At 44.2% G+C, this 23,208-nt stretch overlaps 1 protein-coding gene and 1 long non-coding RNA gene across 2 annotated transcripts in view; both read right to left on the bottom strand.

Moving 5' to 3' along the window:
• The window catches only part of LOC115164089 (ras-specific guanine nucleotide-releasing factor 2), a 182,581-nt gene that overhangs the window by 119,433 nt on the left and 39,940 nt on the right, over positions 1-23,208 (bottom strand). Inside the window, exon 4 of the mRNA XM_029716198.1 lies at positions 9,109-9,198. Coding sequence (XP_029572058.1) covers positions 9,109-9,198 — 90 coding nt within the window. The remainder of the gene's footprint in view (positions 1-9,108; positions 9,199-23,208) is intronic.
• On the bottom strand, positions 12,439-13,073 carry LOC115164090 (uncharacterized). Its single transcript, XR_003869874.1, has 3 exons — positions 13,000-13,073; positions 12,733-12,840; positions 12,439-12,557 (listed from the first exon to the last, which is right to left on the bottom strand). It is a non-coding gene; the product is annotated as an uncharacterized LOC115164090 (long non-coding RNA).

Raw genomic sequence — 23,208 nt, forward strand, 5'->3', positions numbered from 1 at the left:
ATAGAAGAAAATACAGTGCATTCAGAAAGTATTCAGACCCCTTGACTATTTCGTTACGTTACAGCCTTATTCTAAAATGTATTACATAAAAATAAATCTGCATCAATCTACACACAATACCCCATAATGACAAAGTCAAAACAGGTTTACATGTATATATGTATACATGCTCAAAAAAATAAAGGGAACACTTAAACAACACATCCTAGATCTGAATGAAAGAATTAATCTTATTAAATACTTTTTTCTTTACATAGTTGAATGTGCTGACAACAAAATCACACAAAAATAATCAATGGAAATCCAATTTATCAACCCATGGAGGTCTGGATTTGGAGTCACACTCAAAATTAAAGTGGAAAACCACACTACAGGCTGATTCAACTTTGATGTAATGTCCTTGAAACAAGTCAAAATGAGCCTCAGTAGTGTGTGTGGCCTCCACGTGCCTGTATGACCTCCCTACAACGCCTGGGCATGCTCCTGATGAGGTGGCGGATGGTCTCCTGAGGGATCTCCTCCCAGACCTGGACTAAAGCATCCGCCAACTCCTGGACAGTCTGTGGTGCAACGTGGCGTTGGTGGATGGAGTGAGACATGATGTCCCAGATGTGCTCAATTGGATTCAGGTCTGGGGAACGGGTGGGCCAGTCCATAGCATCAATGCCTTCCTCTTGCAGGAACTGCTGACACACTCCAGCCACATGAGGTCTAGCATTGTCTTGCATTAGGAGGAACCCAGGGCCAACCGCACCAGCATATGGTCTCACAAGGGGTCTGAGGATCTCATCTCGGTACCTAATGGCAGTCAGGCTCCCTCTGGCGAGCACATGGAGGGCTGTGCGGCCCCCCAAAGAAATGCCACCCCACACCATGACTGACCCACCGCCAAACCGGTCATGCTGGAGGATGTTGCAGGCAGCAGAACGTTCTCCACGGCATCTCCAGACTCTGTCACGTCTGTCACGTGCTCAGTGTGAACCTGCTTTCATATGTGAAGAGCACAGGGCGCCAGTGGCGGATTTGCCAATCTTGGTGTTCTCTGGCAAATGCCAAACGTCCTGCACGGTGTTGGGCTGTAAGCACAACCCCCACCTGTGGACGTCGGGCCCTCATACCACCCTCATGGAGTCTGTTTCTGACCGTTTGAGCAGACACATGCACATTTGTGGCCTGCTGGAGGTCATTTTGCAGGGCTCTGGCAGTGCTCCTCCTGCTCCTCCTTGCACAAAGGCGGAGGTAGCGGTCCTGCTGCTGGGTTGTTGCCCTCCTACGGCCTCCTCCACGTCTCCTGATGTACTGGCCTGTCTCCTGGTAGCGCCTCCATGCTCTGGACACTACGCTGACAGACACAGCAAACCTTCTTGCCACAGCTCGCAATTATGTGCCATCCTGGATGATTTGCACTACCTGAGCCACTTGTGTGGGTTGTAGACTCCGTCTCATGCTACCACTAGAGTGAAAGCACCGCCAGCATTCAAAAGTGACCAAAACATCAGCCAGGAAGCATAGGAACTGAGAAGTGGTCTGTGGTCCCCACCTGCAGAACCACTCCTTTATTGGGGGTGTCTTGCTAATTGCCTATAATTTCCACCTGTTGTCTATTCCATTTGCACAACAGCATGTGAAATTTATTGTCAATCAGTGTTGCTTCCTAAGTGGACAGTTTGATTTCACAGAAGTGTGATTGACTTGGAGTTACATTGTGTTGTTTAAGTGTTCCCTTTATTTTTTTGAGCAGTGTATATAAAAAACATATTTACATAAGTATTCAGACCCTTTGCAATAAGACTCGAAATTGAGCTCAGGTGAATCCTGTTTCCATTGATCATCCTTGAGATCAGTACTCAAGAGGCGGGTGGACAAACAAAAACCCACAAATTCTGACAAACTCCAAGCATTGATTATGCAAGAATGGGCTGCCATCAGTCAGGATGTGGCCCGGAAGTTAATTGACAGCATGCCAGGGCGGATTGCAAAGGTCTTGAAAAAGAAGGGTAAACACTGCAAATATTGACTCTTTGCATCAACTTCATGTAATTGTCAATAAAAGCCTTTGACACTTATGAAACGCTTGTAATTATACTTCGGTATTCCATAGTAACATCTGACAAAAATATCTAAAGACACTGAAGCAGCAAACTTTGTGAAAATTCATATTTGTGTCATTCTCAAAACTTTTGGCCACGGCAGTATATAAGGTCCCACAGTTGACAGTGCATGTCAGAGCAAAAACCAAGCCATGAGGTCGAAGGAATTGGCCGTAGAGCTCCAAGACAGGAAGGGAAAAAAAATGTCTGCACCATTGAAGGTCCCCAAGAACACAGTGGCCTCCATCATTCTTAAATGGAAGAAGTTCGGAACCACCAAGAATCTTCCTAGAGCTGGCCGCCAGGGAGGTGACCAAGAGACCGATGGTCACTCTGATAGAGCTCCAGAGTTCCTCTGTGGAGATGGGAGAACCTTCCAGAAGAACAACCATCTCTGTAGCACTTTACCAATCAGGCTTTTATGGTAGAGTGGCCAGATGGAAACCACTCCTCAGTGAAAGGCACATGACAACCGGCTTGGAGTTTGCCAAAAGACACCTAAAGGACTCTCAGACATGAGAAACAAGCTTCTCTGGTCTGATGAAACCAAGATGGAACTCTTTGGCCTGAATGCCAAACATCACATCTGGCGGAAACCTGGCACCATCCCTACAAAGAAGTATGGTGGTGGCAGCATCATGCTGTGTGGATGTTTTTCATCAGCAGGGACTGGGAGACTAGTCAGGATCACGGGAAAGATGAACGAAGCAAAGTACAGAGAGGTCCCTGATGAAAACAGAGTGCTCAGGACCTCAGACTGGGGCAAAGATTCACCTTCCAACAGGACAACGGCCCTAAGCACACAGCCAAGACAACGCAGGAGAGGCTTCAGGGACAAGTCTCTGAATGTCTGCGAGTGGCCCAGCCAGAGCCCGAACATCTCTGGAGAGACCTGAAAACAGCTGTGCAACGACGCTCACCATCCAACCTGACAGCTTGAGAGGATCTGCAGAGAATAATGGGAGAAGCTCCCCAAATACAGGTGTGCCAAGCTTGTAGCGTCACACCCAAGAAGACTCAAGGCTGTAATAGCTGCCAAAGGTGCTTCAACAAAGTACTGAGTAAAGGGTCTGGATACTTATGTAAATGTAATATTTAAGTAATATTTCAGTTTTTTATTTGTAATACATTTGCAAGCATTTCTAAAAACCTGTTTTTTCTTTGTCATATTGGGTATTGTGTGTAGATTGATGAGAGACATTTTTTAAATGCATTTTAGAATAAGCCTGTAACATAACAAAATGTAGAAAAAGGTCAAGGGGTCTGAATACTTTGCGAATGCACTGTATATTGTATTGGGAGAGGGGGAAATAATATTGTCACAATTTACGATAAGCTGGTCTTAGGCATCACTGTATGCAGCCTACAGTGCGGGCTGAGCACACTGTGTGCAGGGGACTCCCCTCTGCCCGCCGAGGCCCGCACTATGCGCAATGTTTTAGGTCTTCGACCTTAAATGTTTCCTGCAGTTTGATCAGGGCTTCATCGCAGCTTGTGAATTCCATCCTTTGCTGTCCCTTTCCATACCCACAGCACTGCCAGGAATTGGAGATAAGTTTTGATCCCCTTTTCCTCCAGGGACTGTCTGATTGGCAGGTATTCCTGGTGTCTTTTTCACAGCTTAGCAGACAGGTCCTGGACTAATTTAATGGACTGGCCTTGGATTTTGATCTCCTTTCCCCCTTTTGACTTCAGAATGTTGAGTTTAGTCTGATAGTTTCATAGTTTGAAGATTACCATGCGTGGGTATTTAGCATTCTTCTGTTTCACGCCGATCCTATGGCATTGTTCCGGATCCTCTGGTGATATACCCAATTCAAGTTCCTCTGATATCAGTTTGACCACGTAGCTGGAAAGGTCTCATTTTTCCTCATCCCCTGGTGAGGATAATATTCTCATGTTGTTATGTCTCATTCTGTTTTCTTGCTGGTCCAATTCCTCTTCTAAAGTTTGCAACCTTGTTTCCAAATGGCAAATTACATGTTTTTGTTCATTCATGGGCACTCTATGTTTGCACGTATCTGACATGATAGCCTCCACTATTTTTTCAAGCAAATACATTTTTTTTAACAACAGATTGGAGCTGTTTGTTTGTTTCGGTGTACATTGAGTGTTTTAGCTATGTTTTCCTGGATAGCATTTAACTGTTCATTACTCGCGTTTGAGTCTCCAAATTGCTCTTTGTCTTTTCCTTTCAAAGAGGCCATGGTCAGTTGGATTCGTGTCGTTGTGATGTTTACCAACTGATTAGTTCGCTGTTGTACAAAACTGACCGCTCCCACTCTCCCAGTTGTTTGGGGATATGTTCATTTATCAAGTTTAGAGGCTTGATTTAAAATTTGTTGTCTGGTTTCTACATATAACCACAGTTACGCTGGTACAAAACGGAGTATGCGCCTTTGAGGTTAGAATATATTTCAAGTTAAAGTTTAATTACACTCATATATTAGGCAATACAAACTGAAATCCATGAGCATACAATATATGAATGGATAAGAGGACAAAAAAAGCCCTGTGGTCTTAAAGCGACTCATTAATTAATGAGCAGAAGTATGTAATGAGTGACCTCTTGTACTGTTCAGTTCTAGACTTTGGTATAGTCAGTTGGTTTTGGCTGCGGGTGTTCCTGCCTGTCAATCTGTTTCGGTCAAGGGGTAGCCAGTCTCTGAACGGAGAGTTGAGGAAGCTGATAGATAGCCAAGTCAGTGCAGAGCTGTGTCCTTTTTTCATGAATCTGGGGTAAGGAGGGTGTGTAGTGCCTCAGTGTAACTTGTGTATCCTCCTAGGATGAATGTGGCATGCTCTCTTTTGGCATGCTCTCTTCTGAATATGCCGCTCCAAGGAGGAGCGATCTGGAGAGGGCATGGGACAGGTGGGTTCAGTGACATTCTGCTTGCCCAAAACCCACGTGTCAAAGTTGTTCAGGGCCTGCTGTGGTGTGCTGATGTTTCATGTTGTACATGTTTGGATGAGATTGAGATCATCAACATATTTCCAGCTACTGCCAACATCCCAGCCTGTGATGTCTGCTAAGAAGATGAGAAGAGTTCCTTGAGCCACGCCTTCTGTCAGCTCCTGCTAGTCTGAAAGGCTGTCTAGGTAGCGTACCTGTTGTTTGTGGCCGGTCACAAAACCGCAAAGCCATGCTGGGAGAGCAGGTCTAATCTCTCGTGGACAGACGCACAGAACATAACTGGTATCGTAAGGTCTATCAACAGACTGTGGGATTTGACAACTGAAGAGGAACTTTGTTACAGTGCGCAGATTTTCATCACTGATCATTTGGACAAATCACGATTTCGCATCTTTACATTTTGGAAGGGGAGGGGATATTGGCCCAGAGACTTGCCGTAACTTGCAAAAACAGGGGGTGGAGCTACCGCCCTGCTTCCACTCCTCATTCTAGTATATTTTCTAACACATCTCCCCCAGAACTGATTGGAGCATCTGATGCAATTATGCAAGATTTTAGTTCTGGGTTTCTGAGATTAGAGCAAGTCTAATCAAGTCTAAAAAACACAATGGTACAAATGGGGCCAGAGCAGAAGGCAGACGTTTTACGTGCCGACAACCGATTGTGTTTTTAACTTCTTTTTTTACAAATTTTGTACATAATGTTGCCGCTACCGACTCTTATGACCAAAAATAACTTCTAGACATCAGGACTGCAATTACTCACCACGGACGATCAGAATCTTTGTCTTCTTTCACAACTCTGACGAGCCCGAGGCGGAGGATATGTGGCTCCCTCGGGAACAGGCCCCGACCCCCGTGATCTGCGCAAAGAGGAGGCGAAGAAAGAGAGGCCGGAGAGCGGGCTGCCTTCTGAGGAGTAGGAGGCGATCGAACAAACCCCCACTCCCTCAAATCTGCTCGCAAACATGCAATCTTTGGACAATAAAATAGACGAATTCTTGGGAAGATTAAACTACCAACGGGACATTAAAAACTGTAACATTATGCTTCATAGAGTCGTGGCTGAACGACAACAATATCAACATACAGCTGGCTGGTTATACGATCTACCGGCAGGATAGAACAGCGGCGTCTAGTAAGACAAGGGGCGGCGGTCTATGTATTTTTGTAAACAACAGCTGGTGCAAGATATCTAAGGAAGTCTCGAGCTACTGCTCGCCTGAGGTTGAGTTCCTCATGATAAGCTGCAGACCACATTACCTACCGAGAGAGTTTTCAAATATATTCTTTGTAGCTGTTTACATACCACCACAGTCAGAGGCAGGCACTAAGATAGCATTGAATGAGCTGTATTCCGCCATAAGCAAAGAAGAAAACGCTCACCCAGAAGCGCAGCTCCTAGTAGGCGGGGACTTTAATTCAGGGAAACTTAAATCAGTTTTACCTAACTTCTATCAACATGTTAAATGTGCAACCAGAGGGAAAATAACTCTGGACCACCTATACTCCACACACAGAGATGCATACAAAACTCTCCCTCGCACCCCATTTTGCAAATCTGACCATAATTCTATCCTCCTGATTCCTGCTTACAAGCAAAAATTAAAGCAGGAAGCACCATTGACTAGATCAATAAAAAAGTGGTCAGATGAAGCAGATGCTAAGCTACAGGACTGTTTTGCTAGCACAGACTGGAATATGTTCTGGGATACCTCCAATGGCATTGAGAAGTACACCACATCTGTCATTGGCTTCATCAATAAGTGCATCAATGACGTCGTCCCCACAGTGATACATACCCTACCAGAAACCATGGATTACAGGCAGCATCCGCACTGAGCTAAAGGCTAGAACTGCCGCTTTCAAGCAAGATGGACTTTAACCTGGAAGCTTATAAGAAATCCCACTATGCCCTCAGACGAACCATCAAACAAGCAAAGTGTCAATACAGGATTAAGATTGAATACTACTACACCGGCTCTGACATTCGATGGATGTGGCAGGGCCTGCAAACCATTACAGACTACAAAGGGAAGCAAAGCCGAGAGCTGCCCAGTGACACGAGCCTACCGGACGAGCTAAACTACTGTGCTCACTTCGAGGCAAATAACACTGAAACATGCATGAGAGCACCAGCTGTACCGGAAGACTGTGTGATCACGCTCTCCACAGCCAATGTGAGTAAGACCTTTAGACAGGTCAACATTCACAAGGCCGCAGGGCCAGACGGATTACCAGGACGTGTACTGCGAGCATGTGCTGACCAACTAGCAAGTGTCTTCACTGACATTTTCAACCTCTCCCTGTCCGAGTCTGAAATACCAACATGTTTTAAGCAGACCACCATAGTGCCTGTGCCCAAGAACACTAAGGTAACCTGCCTAAATGACTACCGACCCATAGCACTCACGTCTGTAGCCATGAAGTGCTTTGAAAGGCTGGTCATGGCTCACAACACCATCCTCCCAGAAACCCTAGACCAACTCCAATTTGCATACTGCCCCAACAGATCCACAGATGATGCAGTCTCTATTGCAATCCACACTGCCCTTTCCCACATTGACAAAAGGAACACCTATGTGAGAATGCTATTCATAGACTACAGCTCAGCGTTCAACACCACCGTGCCCTCAAAGCTCATCATTAAGCTAAGGACCCGGGGACTAAACACCTCCCTCTGCAACTGGATCATGGACTTCCTGACGGGCCACACCCAGATGGTAAGGGTAGGTAACAACACATCTGCCACACTGATCCTCAACACGGGATCCCCTCAGGGGTGCGTGCTCAGCCCCCTCCTGTACTCCCTGTTCACTCATGACTGTATGGACAGGCACGACTCCAACACCATCATTAAATTTGCCGATGACACAACAGTGGTAGGCCTGATCACCGACAACAACAAGACAGCCTACAGGGAGGAGGTCAGAGACCTGGCCGTGTGGTGCAAGGACAACAACCTCTCCCTCAACGTGATCAAGACAAAGGAGATGATTGTGGACTACAGGAGAAAGAGGCCTGAGCACGCCCCCATTCTCATCGATGGGGCTGCAGTGGAGCAGGTTGAGAGCTTCAAGTTCCTTGGTGTCCACATCACCAACAAACTAATATGGTCCAAGCACACAAAAGAGGCCTGTTGTGAAGCATGCACGACAAAACCTATTCCCCCTCAGGAGACTGAAAAGATTTGGCATGGGTCCTCAGATCCTCAAAAGGTTCTATGGCTGCACCATCGAGAGCATCCTTACAGGTTGCATCACTGCCTGGTATGGCAACTGCTCAGCCTCCGACCGCAAGGCACTACAGAGGGTAGTGCGAACGGGCCAGTACATCACTGGGGTGAAACTTCCTGCCATCCAGGACCTCTATACCAGGCAGTGTCAGAGGAAGGCCCTAAAAATTGTCAAAGACTCTTGCCACCCTAGTCATAGACTGTTCTCTCTGCTACCACATGGCAAGTGGTACTGGAGCGCCAAGTCTAGGTCCAAGAGGCTTCTAAACAGCTTCCACAAGACTCCTGAACATCTATTCATATGGCTACCCAGACTATTCGCATTGACCCCTCCACACCACTGCCACTCTCTGTTGTCATCTATGCATAGTCACTTTAATGAATTAACTCTACCTACATGAACATACCACCCTCAACATTGACTCTGTACTGGCACCCCCTGTATATATTGTTATTTTTTACTGCTCCTTTTTAATTACTTGGTACTTTATCTCTTATTCTTATCTGCATTTTTGGAAACTGCACTGTCGGTTAGGGGCTCGTAAGTAAGCATTTCACTGTAAGGTTGTATTCGGCGCATGTGACTAATAACATTTGATTTGAAGTTTGACACCCAGTTGGATAAGACGTTCAATGGCCGATAGAGTGGTCGATTTTGCCAAAGGTCTTGAAGAAGTCAGTGGTAATGAGGAGGGTTATGGTGGATGGGATGTCTGATTGCTTGTATAAACAGTCCCGGAATCTAACAATGCGTGGAATACATACACCCCCACAAACACCCCCACATACGCAGATTACACACACACACACACACACACACACACAAACACACACACACACACACACACACACGGGCATGCACGCACATACCTTCTTAATCTTTTTTATGTCTGGGTCTTCATCCTCTTGGTTTACATGGTAAGGCCACATTCTCTCATTGGTTTTGTTCAGGGCAACGATCTGAGAGAGAATGAAAACATGGTAAACACAACTGAAGACTGCACTTCCCTTTTTTCATCAATGCTCATTAAGAAATGCTAGCGACCATGACTGAAGGCAAATAAGAGTTGTCTTGGGTGGGGTTTGGTGTGGGTGTTCATTGGTTATGTCTTTGCCATTCAAGTAGCGAGTACAGTGATGTAAGCTAAGATAGCTTTGCTATGGAGAGAACAATGTTTTGAAGTTGAGGACTTCTCCTGGTCTGACTGCCTCGCCATCTCAAGATGGTCAGCTAATTCAGTTCTACGTGTAGGCTAAAGCCTACATTGACCTTGTGCTTAGCCAAGCAGACAGCAGCTAGCTAGCATAGCTTGGTGATAGCTGCAGCTGGCTATCCTATCTAGCTGATTTCTCTGTCAAATCAGTTATTACAAGATAGCAAGAGCCAGTGTTTGGAATTTGTTTCATAAGACACTCGTTCTACATCACCTTGCTACGAAAGTAGCTTGCAACTTAGTTTCAACGTTACATCACATCCCGGTCTTGAGTCAGCTCAGCTGTCCTACAACACAATATTCTGCAATTGGCTAGTTTTGTCTCATCTCTCCTTAAATCAGCCGTTAGATCTTTTCCGGGAGACAAATCCCAGAACTAATATCCCTACAGGTGTAGGCTACATATGAACATTGCACAAACATCGGCCAGCTTGAGTGTACATACATAATTTAAAAAAATATATATTATATCGATGGATGTGTCTGTGTTAGAAAGACAACATTTTCTGCTGTAAATATATTGATGTGCTTATAAAGACAGTATGCCTATACGTTACCTAACAAATCAAAATCAATTATGTGTAGAGTACAACTTCAGCTGTCTAACCAGAAGTAGAATGGCATTTCTATTTTTATGGTCTATTTGCAGAAATCGATGGATTTGGCTGTCTTACACACTGATATGCACAGTTCTATGGTTGAGGATCTGTCTTCAAGTCTCCAGTGAGGTCCCTTTCGTATTTGTAATGCATTACAGGTTATGGACATGTGCAGTCAGGTGGCAGAAGGGGTGGAGTGTCAGATATGACAGAGTTTGCCTCATGGGTCCAGCAGGCAGAGTTCAATAACTACATTTTTTTACATTTTAGTCATTTAGCAGACGCTCTTATCCAGAGCAACTTACAGTAGTGAATGTATACATTTCATACATGCTCAAAAAAATAAAGGGAACACTTAAACAACACATCCTAGATCTGAATGAAAGAAATAATCTTATTAAATACTTTTTTCTTTACATAGTTGAATGTGCTGACAACAAAATCACACAAAAATAATCAATGGAAATCCAATTTATCAACCCATGGAGGTCTGGATTTGGAGTCACACTCAAAATTAAAGTGGAAAACCACACTACAGGCTGATCCAACTTTGATGTAATGTCCTTAAAACAAGTCAAAATGAGCCTCAGTAGTGTGTGTGGCCTCCACGTGCCTGTATGACCTCCCTACAATGCCTGGGCATGCTCCTGATGAGGTGCCAGACCTGGACTAAAGCATCCGCCAACTCCTGGACAGTCTGTGGTGCAACGTGGCGTTGGTGGATGGAGCGAGACATGATGTCCCAGATGTGCTCAATTGGATTCAGGTCCGGGGAACGGGCGGGCCAGTCCATAGCATCAATGGCTTCCTCTTGCAGGAACTGCTGACACACTCCAGCCACATGAGGTCTAGCATTGTCTTGCATTAGGAGGAACCCAGGGCCAACCGCACCAGCATATGGTCTCACAAGGGGTCTGAGGATCTCATCTCGGTACCTAATGGCAGTCAGGCTCCCTCTGGCGAGCACATGGAGGGCTGTGTGGCCCCCCAAAGAAATGCCACCCCACACCATGACTGACCCACCGCCAAACCGGTCATGCTGAAGGATGTTGCAGGCAGCAGAACGTTCTCCACGGCGTCTCCAGACTCTGTCACGTCTGTCACATGTGCTCAGTGTGAACCTGCTTTCATCTGTGAAGAGCACAGGGCGCCAGTGGCGAATTTGCCAATCTTGGTGTTCTCTGGCAAATGCCAAAACGTCCTGCACGGTGTTGGGCTGTAAGCACAACCCCCACCTGTGGGCGTCGGGCCCTCATACCACCCTCATGGAGTCTGTTTCTGACCGTTTGAGCAGACACATGCACATTTGTGGCCTGCTGGAGGTCATTTTGCAGGGCTCTGGCAGTGCTCCTCCTGCTCCTCCTTGCACAAAGGCAGAGGTAGCGGTCCTGCTGCTGGGTTGTTGCCCTCCTACGGCCTCCTCCACGTCTCCTGATGTACTGGCCTGTCTCCTGGTAGCGCCTCCATGCTCTGGACACTACGCTGACAGACACAGCAAACCTTCTTGCCACAGCTCGCATTGATGTGATATCCTGGATGAGCTGCACTACCTGAGCCACTTGTGTGGGTTGTAGACTCCGTCTCATGCTACCACTAGAGTGAAAGCACCGCCAGCATTCAAAAGTGACCAAAACATCAGCCATGAAGCATAGGAACTGAGAAGTGGTCTGTGGTCACCACCTGCAGAACCACTCCTTTATTGGGGGTGTCTTGCTAATTGCCTATAATTTCCACCTGTTGTCTATTCCATTTGCACAACAGCATGTGAAATTTATTGTCAATCAGTGTTGCTTCCTAAGTGGACAATTTGATTTCACAGAAGTGTGATTGACTTGGAGTTACATTGTGTTGTTTAAGTGTTCCCTTTATTTTTTTGAGCAGAGTAATTTTTTTTCCCCGTACTGGTCCCCCGTGGGAATCGAACCCACAACCCTGGCGTTGCAAACACCATGCTCTACCAACTTAGCCACACGGGACCAACTACAGGCAAATATGAGATGTAGGAGGATGGCACTCTTCTAATACTGAGTAGCCTACAGAGTAATATGAGAGAAATGCTGAACTAATGTAGATATTCTAAACAAAGTGTTATGATAACATTAAAGTGTAACAGTTCCATGTATATACTGTATAATAAACCTCCTACACAATCCTGTTGAAGCAGTGTTCTGCTAATATAACAATGTGCAAATATTATACTTGCCTTTCATCTTTTGTCATTCACAACCGATACAGATACGGTACCTATCAACATTTTGTCTGGTGGCCCTGGACCTACCTTGCCAAACATGTCAGTCATCATACCTTCCTGTATGGTGTCCCATATCTCCCCCCCCCCCCCATCAATAGTGCCATTCAAATCAATAATAACAAAAGACAAAAAGTAATAGATGTGTCTTGTATAATTTTAATGCGGAGTACAAGGTATTTCCCAATTCAGACATCAGTATAAACCTGTCTTTCAGTCAGAGGACTCCATGACCAAAGCTTATCACTTGTCCTCCATCTGTAGAAAAACGAAGTAGAGTTGATGAGTAACAAATGGTGGTGTTTTCTTGTCCGTATATTCAGTTTATTGTCTATTTCAGAGTCATATTCCTGTACATGCAAATGTATTTGGCGAATAAAGGTGATTCTGATATTACTAAACACTTGTGATGTACTATCTTATTAGTAATCACCTTTTGTCCCTTCTGAGGTGTTTGCCAGTGTCAGTAGATCAGCTCCAGGCCCCTCTCGTCACAGATACCGGTCATGAAGGAGCCTGACATATGGATCCAACCCAGCTCCTATCACAGAGACAGAGAGGGAGGGAGAGAGAGAGAGAAAGACTCACCATACAGTCATGGAAAACAACAGTAAATACACGGTTGAGCATAGCCAATCAGAGATTAGGATTCACAGCTAATTCAATGCCAGCATGTCACTGACTGGTTAGCATTACTCACCCTGGCCCAGGAGTTGTCCATTGTGCCACCATGGATGGGGGGCACCTCCTTACAACATACAAGACACAGCACTGATTACATTATCAATGGTGGTTATGTCCTCCATTACTCTGAAACGTGACTGGTGTCTGGCCACTGCTTCCTTATCTGTCATCATTATTTTTGCCCTAGAAAATATGAAATATTGTTGTTGCTTATTGGCATCTTTTTGGGGATTAGTTGAAGCCCTCAAATGCTAGCTAGCTAATATGGTTGATTATTTAGCAGGGATCTTACAGTAGCTAGCCAGTTTGAGTTGACACATTATTGAAAGCAATCTGGCAACATGCATCAAACATGCAGTCAGGTTTGCAAGTAACATTAGCTAGCAGGGATGAAACCTTCAGGTGCAACGTTAGCTATGCAAATCTTCCTTTCACATTACAGGTTAGGGAGAGGCTATGTATTTAGCTAGTTACATCACAGTATCATAGCCTAGCATCATAGTGGCACAGCCTGTCAAATAATGACATGTAGCTAGCTAGCTAGCTATAAACAAAATGTAGCAACTTACCAACAACACAACAGTCTCAGGTTTGACAGCCTAAGTAGAAGCTAGTCAGAGGTAATCCAAATCTTGGCAATCTGCCCAAGATTGTTGAACAACTTTATGAAAGCCCATTTTCACTAGGGTAGCTATTTCCCGAGCAAGGGCAAGCACTAACCACACGTCTTGTCTGGGGAAGACGTTCCAGTGGGCGAGTTCATTTTTGAGTTTTAATTTTCTTTCTTGCTTACCTTTTCCCAACAATCCAGTATTCAATATCAGTAGTACTATAAAAAATCTACAAAAAAGTAAAGCAGAACAAAACACACGAGAAATAGAAAATAAGAAGTACACAAGAAAGTATGTAAGCTATATAAAAGGTCAGTTCCAGGGTCAGTACCAATACCATATTTACAATGTTCAGGGATACTGGAGTGGTAGGGTTGGCGTAAGGTGACTAGGCATCAGGATATATAATAAACAGAGTAGCAGCAGTGTATATGATGATTGTATGTTAGTGTGTGCGTGTGTGTGTGTAGAGTCAGTATGAATGTGCGCGTGTGTAATGTGTGTGTGAGCAAATTACGTGTGTGTGTGTGTGTTGGAGTGTCAATGTGAGTGTGTGTGAGTGAGTATCTAGAGTGTGTGTGTGTGCATAAAGTCAGTGAAATAATTCAAATGAAATAGAAGGGTCAATGCAGATAGTCCATGAAGCCATTTTGTTAGCTATTTAGCAGTTTTATGGCTTGGGGATAGAAGCTGTTCATGAGCCTGTTGGTGTCAAACTTGTTGCTCCGGTACCGCTTGCTGTGCAGAAGCAGAGAGAATAGTCTTGGGTGGCTGGAGTCTAACAATTTTCCGGGCCTTTGTTTCACACCGCCTGATATAGAGGTCCTGAATGACAAGGAGCTTGGCCCCAGTAATGTAGTGGGTCATCCGCACCACCCTCTGTAGAGTCATGTGATCGAGGACTGTGCAGTTGCCATACCAAGCAGTGATGTAGCCAGTCAAGATGCTCTCAATGGTGCAACTGTAGAACCTTTTGAGGATTTGAGGGTCCGTGACAAATATTTTCAACCTCCTGAGGGGGAAGAGGTGCTGTCGTACCTTCTTCATGACTGCGTGTGTGTGGACCATTTCAAATCCTTAGTGATTTGGACACCAAGGAACTTGAAGCTCTTGATCCGCTCCATTGCAGCCCCGCCGATGTGGATGGGGGCGTGCTCGCCCCCCATTTCCTGTAGTCCATGATCAGCTCCTTGGTCTTACTGATGTTGAGGGAGAGGCTGTTGTTCTGGCACCACACTGCCAGGTCACTGACCTCCTCCCTGTAGGCTGTCTCATCGTTGCCGGTGATCAGGCCTACCACCGTTGTGTTGTCAACAAACTTGATGATGGTGAGGGCCACACAGTTGTGGGGGAACAGGGAGTACAGGGGGGGACTAAGGAGGGGACACACCGCTGTGGGGCCCTCCGTGTTGAGGGTCAGTGTGGCAGAGGTGACCCTCACCAACTGAGGTTGGCCTGTCTCAAAGTCCAGCATCCAGTTGCAGAAGGAAGTGTTCAGTTCCAGGGTCCCAAGCTTGGAGGGGGCTATGTTGTTGAATGCTGAGCTGTAGTCAATGAACAGCATTCTCACAGGTATTCCTCTTATCTAGCTGGGTGAGAGCAGTGTGGAGTGCAATTAAGATTGCGTCATCTATGGATCTGTTGGGGCGGTATGCAAATCGAAGTGGATCTAGGGATGATGGTGTAGATATGTGCCATAACCAGCCTTTCAAAGCACTTCATGATTACAGATGTGAGTACTACATGGCTGTAGTCAATGGGGCAGATAGCCTTAGAGTTCTTGGGAAAAAGAATGATGGTGGTCAGCTTGTGGGGATAAACAAACTGGGACAAGGAGAGGTTGGAAATGACCGTGAATATGCCTGCCAGCTGTTTTGCGCATGCTCCGCGAACGCGCACTGGAATATCATCCGACTCCGGGGCCTTACGAGTGCTGACCTGATTAAAAACCTTGCGTCGGCCTTGGAAAGTGTGGTTTTTGTTGAAGCGTGCAAAAAGTGCATTGAGTTCGTCTGGTAGAGACATCATTGGATAGATAACATCTGGGTCTTCTTTTGCAATCCGTAATGGACTGTAGCCCTTGCCACATGTGGTGTGGGGCGGAGCCTGTGTAATAGGATTCCACCTTATTCCTATAATTGTCCTTTTGTGTGTTTGATGGATCTGCAGAGGTAGTAATGGGACTACTCGTACTAGTTTGTGTCCTCAACCGTAGCCTCAGGGTTAGCTGCGATAGCCCTGTGTGCGGTAGCCCTGTCCTTTAGCTTAGCACCAACGTCCGTGTTAATCCAGGGCCCTGTCCTTTATCTTAGCACCAACATCCGTGTTAATCCAGGGCTTTCGATTGGAGAAGCAACGAACCTTCACTGTGGGGGCAACATCGTCAAAGTATTTCGTAATGAAGCCGGTGACTGAGGTGGTTAGCTTGTCGATGCTATCGGCGGAGTCCCGGAACATATTCCAGTCAGCGCCTGCAAAGCAGTCTTGTAGCATAGCCTCTGATTCGGAGGACCATTTCTCAATGGAGCGCCTCACGGGTACTTCCTGTTTGAGCTTCTGCTTGTATACAGGAAGCAGGTGTATAGAGTCATGATCTGATTTGCCGAAGGGGGTATGTGGGAGAGTATGGAATGTTTGCTTGTGGGTAGAGTAATTGTGGGCTAGGACTTTATCGCCCCTAGTGGCGAAAGAGACGTGTTGCTGGAAGTTGGCCATTACGTATCTTAATGACGTAGAATTAAAATCACCAACAACACGGAAAGCAGCCTCCAGGTGCATGGTTTCCAGCTTGTTTATAGCCTTGTATAGTTTGTGAAGTGCCAGCATGTTGTTTTTCTTGTCCTGACGTGGAATATACACTACATGACCAAAAGCATGTGGACAACTGCTCGTCGAATATCTCATTCCAAAATCATGGGCACTAATATGGAGTTTGTCCCCGTTTGCCACTATAACAGCCTCCACTCTTCTGGGAAGGCAGAAAAAATTGCTGCGGGGACTTGCTTCCTTTTAGCCATAAAAGCATTAGTGAGGTCGATTTGTGCACAGGGGCATTGTCATGCTGAAACAGGAAAGGGCCTTCCCCAAACCTTTGCCACAAAGTTGGAAGCACAGAATAGTCTACAATGTCGTAGTATGCTTTAGCGTTAAGATTTCCCTTCACTGGAACTAAGGGGCCTAGCCCGGACCATGAAAAACAGCCCTAGACCATTATTCTTCCTCTACCAAACTTTACAGTTGGCACTATGCATTTTTAGCAGGTAGCGTTTTCCTGGCATCAGCCAAACCCAGATTTGTCCATCGGACTGCCAGATAGCGAAGCTTGATTCACTGTGATCTTAGGCTTGTGTACAGCTGCTTGGCCATGTAAATCCATTTCATGAAGCTCCCGATGAACAGTTCTTGTGCTGACGTTGCTTCCAGAAGCAGTTTGGAACTTCATAGTGAGTGTTGCAACCGAGGACCTACAATTGCTACATGCTATGCCCTTCAGCACTCAGCAGTCCCGTTCTGTGAGCTTGTGTGGCCTACCACTTTGCGGCTGAGCCGTTGTTGCTCCTAGATGTTTCCACTTCACAATAAGAGCACTTACAGTTGACCGGGGCAGCTCTAGCAGGGCAGAAATGTAACTGACTGACTTGTTGGAAAGGTGGCATCCTATGACAGTGCCACGTTGAAAGTCACTGAGCTCTTAGGTAAGGCCATTCTCGAGGTCATCCAAGAGGTGGCCGGTTTTTCCTTCACCCTAATCTCACCAGGGCTCCCCCTCGCCTCCCTGTTTTTGATAGGGTTAAAACATTAAGTTTAGACATTCATTACAAATGGTTAAGGTAAGGGTTAAGTTTTGGAATATAAAAAAATAATAAAAAATTGTGTCTACCACGGACTGAACACACACCTTCGGATCTGGCATCATGGGATTACACCAATCCACCACCATTTAGCAAAACCAAAGCCTACTTGAAGGTAATATCACTGTTACCCCTAGGTGCGGGTTTTGAAGACATTTCCCGACATCCTCAGGACATGGACAGACATCCAATTTCGAAGTCAGTCTTGAGCAATCTGGCTGGCCTATAGTGCACTATATAGAGCCTTGGGTGCCATTTGGGATTCAGTTAAAATAGTGATAGTAGGATAGAACAGCTACAGGAGAAGGGCTCATACACCAGTGATCATTAGCAGAGTCTTCTACTGAGACTATTAATTGGCATATTGAAACATATCTGAACGTTATCCCAATGTTTAAACAGCAAAGAAAACAAATGGGATCTGATCTTTTGAGTTTTGATTTATAGCATATATGTGCATGGTTCTCAATTCTGATACAATTCCAATTCTCCATTATGCAACCTTTTTTGTTGTTGCATGTAACCTGCCGTTACCACAACAACCACCACAACATTTAAAGGAACAGTGATAGGATGTCTGCATGCTATTTCAGAGGCTACATCAGTGTGAATGCACAAATATGATATGGGTTACATGTAAAACTGAACGTGGACAGCAAGACAAAAAGATTGGATATGAGAAAAAAATCTGAGTTGGCCTCATAGGATGACTGTGTAAACATAGCATATAGTGTTTTGATTTGAAATGCTGGGGCTTGTGGTTGAGGAGAAGTCCAAATTTAAAGACAGGAGATGGCAGAGGTGCGCTAATAATAGGAGGACTGTACTATTTTACTCTGATCTACTGATGAGTGGTGAGCTTTCAGGCGCTAGCGGCTGCAGGGGGATTCACCCTGCTTGTTGGCAGTGAAGGAGTAGCTAGCAGTCATTCTACCTACAAAGTCAAGTGGCTATGCTCCGGGATGGATGTGGATGGCTGTGAGGACGTCGACGACGGCAAGGTGCGCTCCTGAATCGCTCAGGACCTGTCTTCTGACAAACTATTCCCCCCTGGCTGTGACCATCATGATGCTCCATCCCTGTGACCATGATTCTACCTCCCACCACTCGATGCACTCGATGCTACCAAAAGAAGCTGCTTCAGCTCCCATGCCGACTTCCTGACATTGCTTCAGTAACCTTAACCATTCTGGCTTCCTGATTTTGTTTAATTGTATGTTCTTTACTTTTGTCTGTATTGTATTAATATTTTGTATGCTCATGGATTTCAGTTTGTATTGTCTGCTTTAGTATATAAAAACTTGAGTGTAATAAAACTTGAACTTGAAATAGTGTAAATAGCTCTGATTATGGCTATAATAGTCACATTAAATGGCAATCAATCGATATACAATTCTCTGGAATGTGGCGCATTGTCAGGTGTGTGGTGTGTGCGTGTGTGTGTGTGTCAGGCTGTGGGCGTTTCCACGTTAGATTTCCTCTTCACAGACAATCTCCTGCCACCACACACACACACATACATAACTGTAGGTTATCTGCCTGTGACTGCCTAAGCAAATCATGGTTTAGCTCAGCGATACAGCAGCAGTATCCCACAAGACTCTCACAAAGCCTCTACACACTCTACCTCACTGTGACTGTACATTACTGTGGTGGGGGAATTCATTTCATTAAATGTTTCATTTATTACATTTATTTGACAGGGACCATGCACATCAATTAGCATTTCTGTAAATGTGGCAGATTTTCCAGCTAGATATTTTTCAACTGTAGTCCCTGGGCAGGTATATAAAAGCACTTAAAATGGCATCATAAAAATGGTACATATATTTAAACATACATGGCTGATTGTCCTTCAGCCACACTCTAAACCATTGGCAAAGGATTGATAGGTTGCACAGCTCCATAATATCAATGTTCGATGTGTTCCAGACGTGAGGCTCTGCTTTTTCTTTACATGCTAACCTAACATGGCTGATAGAAATCAGTCAATCAGCATTAATATGCAACATAAAAACCATGCAGTCAGCCAAAGAAAGTTTGACCAGTCTCAAAAAGCATGGATTCGGCTTTGTAACGTTCTTTTAGCTGTTCACAAACATGACATGAAGCATATAAACATAGACATGCAATACCACGCTTAGCAGAGGTCATGATTGGCTGTTCCACTCGTGGACCTGTCCTGTGAGCTTTGTAACCAGCCAATGCTGTTTGAATGTTGCCTTCTATCAAAGTCAGTACATGTATTGTACATACAGGCAGTGTTATAAGGAAAGCTATAAGCATTTGTAACAGCTGTTAATATTAAAACTAGAGGTCGACCAATTAATCGGTATGGCCGATTAATTAGGGCCGATTTCAAGGTTTCAGAACAATCGGTAATCTGCATTTTTAGACACCGATTATGGCCGATTACATTGCACTCCATGAGGACACTGCGTGACAGGCTGACTACCTGTTATGCGAGTGCAGCAAGGAGCCAAGTTAAGTTGCTAGCTAGCATTAAACTTCGAAAAAACAATCAATCTTAACATAATCACTAGTTAACCTGTCTGGGAACGTGGGACGCTTCCACCCTAGTCAACAGCCAGTGGAATCGCGTCGCGCGAAATACAAATACCTCATAAATGCTATAACTTCAATTTCTCAAACATATGACTATTTTACACCATTTTATAGATACACCTCTCCTGAATCGAACCACGTTGTCCGATTTCAAAAAGGCTTTACAGTAAAAGCAAAACATTAGATTATGTTAGGAGAGTACACTGCCAAAAATAATCACACTGCCATTTTCAAAGCAACTAGCATGCATCACAAATACCCAAAACACAGCTAAATGCAGCACTAACCTTTGACAATCTTCATCAGATGACACTCCTAGGACATGATGTTACACAATACATGCATTTTTTGTTCAATAAAGTTCATATTTATATATAACAACAGCATTTTACATCGGCGCATGACGTTCAGAAAATATTTTCCCTCAAATGCTTCCGGTGAATTAGCGCTACAATTTACAAAATTACTATTCGAAAACATTGTTAAAATTTTATATTGTCATTCAAAGAATTATAGATTAACATCTCGTGAATGCAACCGCATTGCCAGATTTAAAAATAACTTTACTGGGAAATCACACTTTGCAATAAATGACGTGGTATGCTCAGAAAAATAGGCTAGGCGATACATGTTAGCGCCATCTTGGAACCATCTAAAATCAAATATACTATTGTAAATATTCCCTTACCTTTGATTATCTTCATCAGAAGGCACTTCCAGAAATCCCAGGTCCACAACAAATGTAGTTTTGTTCGAAAAAGTTAATAATTTATGTCCCAATAGTTCCTTCTTGTTAGGGCGTTCCGATGGATACTCATAATGTACGAGGCGCGCTGGACTTGTCGTCACGAATGTGCAAAGAAAATATATTTACTTTCGTTCAAACATGTCAAACGTTGTATAACATAAATCTTTAGGGCCTTTTCAACCAGAGCTTCAATAACATTCAAGGCGGACGATTGCATTGTCTTACTACATTACTAAATGTTTCGGAACAAAAGGGTTCCCATGGGCGCCCACGTCATAGTAGTAATGGCCCTCCCCCTGTGACCAACATTCCAAGCCTCTCTTTGGGTCAGTTTCTACCATAGAAGACTCAAACCACTTTGTAAAGACTGTTGACATCTAGTGGAAGCCTTAGGAAGTGCTAAATGATTAATAAGTCCCTGTGTGTTTCAATGGCAAAGGCTTGAAAGTGATTCCACACATCAGATTTCCACTTCCTGTTAGGATTTGTCTCAGGGTTTTGACTGCCATATGAGTTCTGTTATACTCACAGACACCATTCAAACAATTTTAGAAACTTTAGAGTGTTTTCTATCCCAATCTACTAATTATATGCATATTCTAGTTACTGGGCAGGAGTAGTAACCAGATTAAATCGGGTACGTTTTTTATCCGGCCGTGCAAATACTGCCCCCTATCCCCAACAGGTTACTACACATGGTTGATGATATTACTAGTTTATCTAGCTTGTCCTGCGATGCATATAATCGATGCGGTGCCTGTTAATTTATCATCGAATCACAGCCTACTTCGCCAAACGGGTGATGATTTAACAAGCGCATTCGCGAAAAAAAGCACTGTCGTTGCACCAATGTGTACCTAACCATAAACATCTATGCCTTTCTTAAAATCAATACACAAGTGTATATTTTTAATCCTGCATATTTAGTTAATATTGCTTTCTAACATTAATTTCTTTTAACTCAGGAAATTGTGTCACTTCTCTTGTGTTCTGTGCAAGCAAAGTCAGGGTATGGCCTTCCCTGTGGCTCAGTTTGTAGAGCATGGTGTTTGCAACGCCAGCATGGTATGTGCAACGCCAGGGTTGTGGGTTCGATTCCCACGGGTGTCCAGTACAGAAAAATGCATGAAATGAAATGTATGCATTCACTACTGTAAGTCGCTCTGGATAAGAGCGTCTGCTAAATGACTAAAATGTAAATGTAAAAATGGTATATGCAGCAGTTTGGGCTGCCTGGCTCGTTGTGAACTGTGTAAAGACCATTTCTTCCTAACAAAGACTGTAATTAATGTGCCAGAATTGTACATAATTATGACATAACATTGAAGGTTGTGCAATGTAACAGCAATATTTAGACTTAGGGATGCCACCCGTTAGATAAAATACGGAACGGTTCCGTATTTCACTGAAAGAATAAACTTTTTGTTTTTGAAATGGTGGTTTCCGGATTTGACCATGTTAATGACCTAAGGCTTGTATTTCTGTGTGATATTATAATTAAGTCTATGATTTGATATTTGACAGAGCAGTCTGAGCTGTGGTAAGCAGCAGCAGGCTCGTAAGCATTCATTCAAACAGCACTTTCCTGCATTTGCCAGCAGATCTTCGCTGTGCTTCAAGCATTACGCTGTTTATGACTTCAAGCCTATCAACTCCCGAGATTAGGCTGGCAATACTATAGTGCCTATAAGAACATCCAATAGTCAAAGGTATATGAAATACAAATGGTATGGAGAGAAATAGTCCTATAATAACTACAACCTAAAACTTCTTACCTGGGAATATTGAAGACTCATGTTATAAAAGGAACCACCAGCTTTCATACGTTCTCATGTTCTGAGCAAGGAACTTAAACGTTAGCTTTTTTACATGGCAAATATTGTACTTTTACTTTCTTCTCCAACACTTTATTTTTGCATTATTTTAACCAAATGATTTATTTGAGACTAAATAGATTTTATTGATGTATTATATTAAGTTAAAATAAAAGTGTTCATTCAATATTGTTGTAATTGTCATTATTACAAATATATATATAAAAATCGTCCGATTAATCGGTATCGGCTTTTTTGGGGGGGTCCTCCAATAATCGGTATCGGCATTGAAAAATCATATTCGGTCGACCTAATTTAAAACTAGCGTTAGGTTGGACCCTGTAGATTCATGATTACCAAACACAAAACTCAGTGAAATGCTCAGTGGGAAGTCAACATCCAGTTTCTCAAATCAAATCACTGCACAATGTTGGACGCACACACACACACACACTGTAGTTTTAATTTCCTTCTACCAACTGTCTGACATCGATCTCATCCATCCAGGTCTCACTGACTGTTTACTCCAGGAACAATTAGGACTGTTCATCTAATTATCACTAGCCAACACATTGTCACAGTGTGTGTGTGTGTGTGTGTGTGTGTGTGTGTGTGTGTGTGTGTGTGTGTGTGTGT

Source organism: Salmo trutta, chromosome 27 (genome assembly GCF_901001165.1).
Source record: "Salmo trutta chromosome 27, fSalTru1.1, whole genome shotgun sequence".
Lineage (NCBI taxonomy): Eukaryota > Metazoa > Chordata > Actinopteri > Salmoniformes > Salmonidae > Salmo > Salmo trutta.